At 43.6% G+C, this 8,796-nt stretch overlaps 1 protein-coding gene across 1 annotated transcript in view; it reads left to right on the top strand.

Moving 5' to 3' along the window:
• Nucleotides 1-1,101: 1,101 nt before the first annotated feature.
• sipa1l1 (signal-induced proliferation-associated 1 like 1) overlaps nt 1,102-8,796 on the top strand; it is a 32,600-nt gene continuing 24,905 nt past the window's right edge. Inside the window, exons 1-7 of the mRNA XM_041958647.1 lie at nt 1,102-2,526; nt 2,771-2,993; nt 3,452-3,582; nt 5,693-5,881; nt 6,581-6,755; nt 7,899-8,002; nt 8,350-8,507. Coding sequence (XP_041814581.1) covers nt 1,102-2,526; nt 2,771-2,993; nt 3,452-3,582; nt 5,693-5,881; nt 6,581-6,755; nt 7,899-8,002; nt 8,350-8,507 — 2,405 coding nt within the window. The remainder of the gene's footprint in view (nt 2,527-2,770; nt 2,994-3,451; nt 3,583-5,692; nt 5,882-6,580; nt 6,756-7,898; nt 8,003-8,349; nt 8,508-8,796) is intronic.

Raw genomic sequence — 8,796 nt, 5'->3', positions numbered from 1 at the left:
CAAAATGCCTCCCAGTTTGTAACAAAAGCTTTCTGTTAAAAATCTCAGTCTCCATGCCGAGAGCCCTGATGACATTACGAGGGTAATTTTGAGCAAGGTTTTCTACAGAGCCCAAACAGCATCACTCTCAATTTTCACAGCCTGTGTAATACTCCCCATGACTAGTACAATAATCTTGTGCAAAATTGGTAAACTCTGGCTGAGAATAGAATCATTAGCTGTTAGCGGTCTAATATGTGACCCTGCAGTAAAATGGATTGACTTCTCAAAACTATAGACTACCCTGGTTTGCAAATATAGTGTCTCTCAAATATTTCCCTAATTTTTATTGTTGGTTCTGATTGATTGTCTGTGTTATGAACACAGCCTTATTGTTCTACATTTCACAGAAATGCTGTTTCCCATTGTTTATAATTGTGGCTCTCGAAGCAGCTGAAATTAAGGCAGGAGTTGATACTATAAGGACATGTGATGTTGAAAATTCTTTCCATTGATTTCTCTCTCTATCTTTCTACCCCTGCCCTTTCTCTCTACTATTCTCAGTTGCTGAGTTGGTTCCATCCAGGCTAAATTGAGCTCTCCTCTAGCATGGTTGCAATGCAGACTGCTGATTAGAGACTTCAGCCGTGAATGTTCAGAATCAACATTTCTTCACAAAACTTCAGCTCTGTAAAGGTACAGCATCTGCTATTTTTCATTAAAAAGAATACAAACTTGAGGCCTTCGACTTAAAATTCTATATACGGCATTTTCTATCCTTTTAGCACCCAGTATTTGATTTGTATAAGTTCAAAGCCAGCCATGTTTGCAACATTTCGTACATCATAGAGTATGGGTGAAATTCTACGCACTTACTGTAATTGCTACCATTTCTTTTACTGAAGACTATTGATTTAAAATCTTTTGTTTGCTATTGATTATTCAACAATGAGACCTATTCATGTCTTCCTTTCCATTGCTCCCTCTGCAGCACCAAATGTATCCGTGAGACTCGTCACTTCACTCAGTGGGCATCATGTTAACCCTAATCTAAATCCATCGGCAACCCATCCCTACCTTTCCCTCCCATCTCCCCTCCCCACACCCTTTCCCATCTCCATCATGACCAGTCTGAAGCGTTCTCAGACAGAGCGCTCGGTTGGGGGCTCTGTGCCGGCTAGTGATGAGTTCTATACCCGCCGCCTGCGACTGCCCAATGGAGGTGCCCCACCACCCCGCAGTGAGAGCGCCCACATCTCCTCTTCCTCCACCACCGGCACCAACCCCGGCGTCCCCAAAATGGGGGTTCGGGCTCGGGTGGCTGATTGGCCCCCACGGAAAGATGGGGGAGGAGGAGGTGTTTGGCATATCACTGTAGAAACAGACTCCCCTAGCTCTACCAACACCACCAGCTCCTCAGGATCAGGAAGTGGAGATAGAGAACGACTTGGAGGAGGGGGAGGTGGTGGTGGAGGAGGAGGGGGAGGTGGTGGTAGTGGCAGTGGGGGCAGTGGAGGAGGAGGGGTGTCAGCCGTCACTGCCCACAGCAATCTGTCAGCCAAGCTGGGCCACCTGATAAGCCCGCAGGACTCATCCATGCTGCGCAACATCCACAACACACTAAAGAGCAAGATGCAGAGCAAGGGGAAGGACAATCGCTTCCTGTCACCAGATGGCTATCTAGGCTCACCTCGCAAAGGAATGAGGCGCATCCGCCAGCGCAGTAACAGCGATATAACTATCAGCGAGCTGGATGGTGATGGCAATGAGGGCTGGTCCTTCTCCGGATGGACACCCATGCACCGTGAGTACGGCAGCACTTCATCCATAGATAAGCATGGTGTGTCAGGAGAGAGCTTTTTTGATATGCTAAAGGGATACCAGTCTTCTGAAGCTCCTGATCAGCGAAGCCCAGCTCCAGAGCGGCTAACAGAGCTACTTACCGTGGCCCCAATAAAACAGGCTGCCCTGGACCTACCAGATGGACCTTTAGGTCCAGTCAGAGGTAGCCCCGCAAGTCGGCTGAAGGAACGAGAGAAGCACTTGAAGAGGAGGTCAAAGTCAGAGACAGGTGGAGAGTCAATATTCCGTAAGCTGCGTAGTGTGAAGGTAGAGGGTGACACATCCAGGGCTGGCTCAGATGTTGAAGATGGGGGGAAAGGGGATGAGAGTTGCCCACTTCCCAAACCCTGGTTGTGCCAAAAAGGCTTTTCCCATTTTGATGTCCAGTCTCTACTTTTTGATCTCAACGAGGCTGTTCATAGTCGGCAGTCTGGTTCCAAGCGCAAGAACACCACGACTGGCGCCTCAGCTGCTGCTGCTGCCTCGGCTTCAGCCACATCCTCCCTGTCCTCCAATCAGAGTGGAGTGTATGGGTCACCCTGTGGCTCACAAGAGGAGTTGAGCAAGGAGGGAACAGGAGGACACTCTACCAACCCTGCCTTGGACCCTGGTGATGACAAGAGCAATGACCTGGTGCTCAGCTGCCCTTGTTTCAGAAATGAGATTGGTGGAGAGGGTGAGAGGAACATCTCTCCTGCTAAGCAGGTACGTTTTGTGCAATCATAGGATGATGAGATTTCCTAAAATATATCTAAATCTGATTCTCTTTAGCTCTTCAATTTTAATCTGAAGACTGCAGTCTGTAATATTAATACCTGAACTTTCCCATTTTAAAAACACAAGAATTGCCAATCACTTAAAAGTTGATCAGTACATGTTGAGGATGCACTGAAGAGTAATATTATGGTTGTTAGCTAACTTGCTCTTTTCCTTGTCTTGCATCCTTTAGCAGGGCAGCATAGGTAGTGGTGGGAGCTCAAGCAATTCTTCTGGCAGTACAGAGGAAGGACCTTTGGATGCCACCCTCACTACTCATTTTACCAATGCTGGTGTGGCTGTGTTGGAGGCGTCCAAGGATGGGCCAAGCCAACATGCAGACAGGTCCAAACGATACATTGTGGAGCATGTTGACCTTGGCGCCTATTACTACCGAAAGTACTTCTACCTCAGAGGTAAGTAAAATAGGAGAGTAGGAACTTTCGTAGATTCGTAGTTTTTTACATTGATTGAAATTGATCTTTTAGTTTTGTCTTAAATCAAATGCCGTGTATTTGAGTAATTCCTAAAAAAAAGCCAGTTTCTGTAAAGCAACTTCAACTGTTTTCGACCACTGGCACAATATTCAGTATTCATGCAAATGCTGCATTCTGCATTTCACTAAGAGTAAGAGAAAAATTGGCAAGCAGTAATTTTTTATTTTTATTTATTTTTTTAAACATGCAAGGGTAATTTTGTGTCAGGTTTTTACATCTCCCCACATTAGGTCAATTGATTGATTTAAAATGGGCAAAGTTACTAAGCTGTCCATTGATGTCCCAGGTTCCCTTTCTTTGTGTAATTTCCCTCCTCTCTTTCACTTCATCCATTTCTGTCCATCCCTGCCTCAATCCTCATCCCTCCTCACCTGCAGAACACTGGAACTACCTCGGGGTAGATGAGAACCTCGGCCCAGTGGCAGTGAGTCTGAGGAGGGAGAAGCTGGATGAGCACAAGGAGCATGGCCAGCAGTACAACTACAGGGTCATCTTCAGAACGAGCGAGGTACATTGACGCATGCACCTTTCCACCTTACACTGACATATGTTGTGTTTCGTCAGCCAGGTTTGTGGCTGTGTTATATGATTTGTTTTCAATTTATCTGTTCATTCACCAGGACACATTGTGTTTGTAGCCGTTGTGTTCATGTTCACAGATGTGTCAATATTTAGTACACTCTGTACTGAGTGATGTTACTAAGAAGCTCTTATGAGTTCAAATTGTGTGGGAGTTGACATATAGGATCCGTGCCCAGCCTTGCTTATTGAAAAACCCAGTAGAGGAGATACATGGCAAAAGCTTCATCTCTAGGTTGTCAGATGTGGCTCAAGACCTTATATGCCTCCACCTCCATTCTTCAATATTTATTGCACGTTTGATTTAGTTGTCCTCCTTCAGTTGTTTATTCACAGTGCTCAATTTGCAGTTTGATTGGGAATCTTCTGTGAATCCATGTAGCTTTGCTGCCATCCCCTCCTATAGACACACCAGAGTCAGAGATCCGTGTCCTAATTCTCTGAGCTGAACGCCCACCTACCATCTTTGTCAGCCTTCATCTGTGAAGGACTGAGCTGTGCCATTTCGCAGCTAAACGAGACTAAAATAGCGCCAAAGGTATTTGAGTAGAGGAGGAAAAGCATTGCTCTCGTATTGAAACGCACCATGAGTAATAGCCCTTCCAATCTCTTGGGATGACGCACGACCTACAGTGCTGTGTTTTCCTCTATTTTCTCCCCTTCTCTTGCCTCCCTCTCTCCTCTCTAATTGCTATTTTCAGAGCAGGGAGCTGGGCATGCATCGATATACAGTATATATGTGTGTCTGTGTGGGAGTGAGTGGGATACAGTGATGTTGAAGGGATAAGTCTTGTCTCCACTGAGGACAGCTGTTGTCCTCTCTTCTCCGAGAGTGCTTGTCCTCTGTTTTTTTAGCCGTGAAGGTGTTGGCACCAACACTGGGCCAATCAAACACTACTACACGCAAATGCAAATCATATAAGCGATACTTAAGAGCAATGGGACCACTCCAGATATCCAGCTACATGAAATCCTCATGAAAGAAGTCCTGGTCCTACTACAGTCCTCTTGATTTATTCATGAATGTCCTCCTTAAGTTTTAGTCTGAAGCTTAAGAGTCTTCATAGTACAGCAGCAAAGCCATCATCCGTTCTTTTTACTTGCTTTGTCAGACACTTCTCCGCACTTTGTTTCCTCTGCACTAGCGGGGAAAGCAGTCTGGCAGGATCCATTTTTTAGCCTGGAGTTTATCAAAAAAGAAAAGAATAAGAAAAAAGATCGATTTCATGAGCGATCCTTTGCATTCTGCAAATTGAATTTAATTGTGCAGGCCATTAGGCCTCATCACAGGCTTTCTTGCAGTTTTTCCTCATAGACTTACTCTCCTGATCTAGTGATGGCTGGACAGCTAGATTTGCTTTAGTTGTGGCCAGTTATAGGGGGATTTTGAAAGAACAAACACGCTGCACTGACCAGAGAGGGAGAGATCCAGACTAAATCTAGTTCTATTATTGTGGCAAAGCTTCTGCAGTACTACAGTGTAATATGCTCTAAAGATAAAACAAGTGTTTCACAATGTTCAGCACACTGTTTTCAGTAACTGACCCAGAGAAATCTTTAAGTATTTTATACCCCACTGATCGATGGAAAAATGATGATGATGTTGCGTTGTTTTGTTCTATATCTCCAACTGCAGCACAAGTTGTTGTTCATTTCAATTCAATTTTATTTATATATTTTTATATTTTCATATAGTGCCAAATCATAACTGAAGTTGTCTCAGGACACTTTCCATACATAACAGATCAAGACCATACTGATCTGTTATCTACAGGGACCCTCTGCACTTGGCCACAGAGGCTAGCAGAAACTCCCTTTTAATGCTTATCGTGATTAACTCTATGTCTTGGGGAGAATGAGTTTGGCAACAGTATAAGGTGTATATTTTATGTCTTACAGGTGTAGTTGGTGTTATTTCCACAGTGTCACAGCAAATGTCTTTGGTTGGTTTAGTTTTCTTATCCAAACTCAAGAAATCTGCCTGGATCCTTGCATTTTCTATTTTCTTCCTCTTGTCCCTCCGGTTGCTCTGTCTCCAGCTGAATACCCTGAGGGGCTCCATCCTGGAAGATGCAGTACCTTCCACATCCAAGCATGGTCTAGCTCGAGGTCTGCCCCTCAAAGAGGTGCTGGAGTACCTGGTGCCTGAGCTCAACGTCCACTGCCTGCGCCTGGCACTCAACACGCCGAAGGTCACTGAGCAACTGATGAAGCTGGATGAGCAGGGGGTAAGGAAGAAATACTGTGGAAATTGAGTTGGTTGGTGGACTTTGCTGCGCAGCTGCTTTAATCCAGTTAGTAAAAACACTTTATGATTATATATTGTCATCACCGTTCTTTAAAAAACATGATTCATTCAGCTCTGATTATTCTTTGAACTAAAGACAGAAGTTTCCTAGGTATTATCCTGTGCTATGGACAGCAAGTTATTGTCGTTTTATATTTTATGAATCATTTTATGTGTAGGTGTTTTCACAAAAGGGGGATGTCTCATCGTGGAACAGAAGTATTTATTATTGATGTTATTTTTTATCTTTGCTTTATTTAGCTATTCACTAGAAGAGACTATTATGTTGGATTTAAGTGGCACAACTCCTTCACATGTCCACGCGCGCGCGCACACACACACACACGCGCACACACACACACACACACCTCAACCTTAAAAAGGAGAAAAATACAAAACAAGCTCTTTGATACTCATGCTCCCTAATGCAATCATCAAAAGCTGAACCTCTGAAAATGTCAACATGATTTATCTGGAAAACGGCATCACGATCACTGCAGAACAACCCAAGGTGGTTATTCTTAAAATGCCAACATGAGTTCTCCCTAAAATGTCAACGCGGCTACTCTGACATGGTTTTTACACAGCAACATGCGTGTGTCTCCCCTTTTCATTGCAACAATCTCGGCTCCGTCCGTAGTTAAGTTTCCAGCGGAAAGTCGGGGTGATGTACTGCATGGCAGGCCAGAGCAGCGAGGAGGAGATGTACAACAACGAATCAGCAGGTCCTGCACTGGAGGAGTTCCTTCATCTGCTGGGGGAGAGGGTTAGACTCAAAGGATTCAGCAAGTACCGGGCCCAGCTGGACACCAAGAGTACGTATATGCACAGAAATTTCATGTTACCTTACAGGTACAGTGGAAACCCTCCAGATGGTGTCACACTGACACTGAAGCTAAAGCCTAATCCATAGCAGCATACACCAAATACAAGTTCTCATTGAATAAAGGTCTCATGTGTTCGGTCACCCTGCAAGCATTTGATAGATTGTGGCATGCAGGAGGGGATCAAACCCTCTGACATGGTGTGCATGTTGAATGTCTGTACATGTAATTTCCAATTGTTTGGAATTTATAATAGAAAGACCTTTTCTGTAATTTGTAAAAACGATTGCATGACCAGCAAGAGAACATTTGTGGAGTGGCAGCATATCACAGCAGCAAATAGCCCCTGCCCAGAGGTCCAGACTATTTCATGAATTACAACCCTGATTCTGAAAAAAATTTGGGACGCACAAAGTGGTGGAGTCATAATTGGTGTTGTTTACAAACACATATCCAACTATAAGCCACTGTGGGTAATCCAGGTAAATGGACCATTCCCTTCTTGTGTGCAAAAAGCATACTAAATAGTCTATAGTACTACATATTTGGTGATCTAAAATTACTTTAACATCAGGATTTTTACATACAGCCATGCAAAACACTCCCTTTAGGAGTGTAATTAATTGAGGTAATCTAGCTGAGTTAAGTATGGCCTTTAAACACCTTCTGACGGTTTGTTCTCTAAATAGAACACATCGATGGACTGCGGAGGTGGTTATTAACATTCAGTGGCTTTCTTTAGGGCCAGAGCCTATTAAGAGCTCAGGGAACACTGGGCCATCAGCATTTCCATTTGGAAGACGGTGAACATAAAGATGATGTTTGGTTATAATTGTTCATAATATGGTAGTTTATAATGAAAGTGTTTCAGAGAGAATTCATGAATATTGTATATTTTGAATGATAAGAATTGTTGAGTCGACTGTCATTGTTGTTGGACTTGTTAGAAACATGTCTCCACATTTAATAGCAATAGTTGTTTGTGGAAAACATTACACATTTGATATACTGTAAATGCTTTTTCCAAATCTGGGTGTGGACCCTGAAACCAAAAACACCTGAAGAGTGTGGCTTATTGTTTTTTTTCCCATATTCCAAGGCATGAGAAATTCACATGCAATTGTGTCTCCTCAGCTGACTCAACTGGCACCCACTCCTTGTACACGACTTACAAGGATTATGAGATCATGTTTCATGTTTCTACCATGCTGCCCTACACACCCAACAATAAGCAACAGGTAGGTTAATTAAAGGGCTCACAGGTCCAACACACTTAAGACTTAGTGTCATGAGCAAGTTTCAGCTTTTTATTTATAAAGAAAATGGTCATCAAGGTCAGACTGTCATAAAATAATGCACATGTATTTTTCAGTTCGTCTGTGCTGTTGAGGTAATGACAAACCTGCAGTACATAGCTTACTTGATCTTAGTAGTTTCACTGTCTAGATAAAGTAAAAGAAAAAGCACTCAGTTTTCACATGTTCACAGAGCTTTAGCAAAAGTTTTCCTTTGGTGTTCCTTATTTTCTAGATATCTAATTAACAATCTAACTCTGGTTTCTCCTGCTGTTGTTGCGCTTTCCCAGTTACTGCGGAAGCGTCACATTGGGAACGACATCGTCACGATTGTGTTCCAGGAACCCGGGGCTCTCCCCTTCACTCCGAAAAACATTCGCTCCCACTTCCAGCACGTCTTTGTGATTGTGCGTGCTCATAACCCATGCTCCGACAACAGCTCCTACAGGTGAGATATAGTCACCCATGTGTGCGTTGTCTTCAAGAGATTGTTGTATTATTGGTAAATAGGGATGGTCTGTTGTGCATTGTGTGTTTGCTCATGTGTTCAGCCTCAAAAGTGCCAAGTGAGCCTAGTTTAATCTATGTGATTTATCTGCTGGCTTATATTACATGGACGAAAGGTGGTGTCACAGGGCATCATAATAGAAGACTGTGATCCTTAAAAGCCAGAACTGTAGTCCACAAGTTTGGCACGGGAGCATGTGTCTGTGTGTGACTAAAAAACAGAATAAAAG

Source organism: Chelmon rostratus, chromosome 18 (genome assembly GCF_017976325.1).
Source record: "Chelmon rostratus isolate fCheRos1 chromosome 18, fCheRos1.pri, whole genome shotgun sequence".
In the NCBI taxonomy this organism is placed as follows: domain Eukaryota; kingdom Metazoa; phylum Chordata; class Actinopteri; order Chaetodontiformes; family Chaetodontidae; genus Chelmon; species Chelmon rostratus.
The sequence above is the reverse complement of the archived record's forward strand: the minus strand, read 5'-3'. Positions and strand labels throughout refer to the sequence as shown.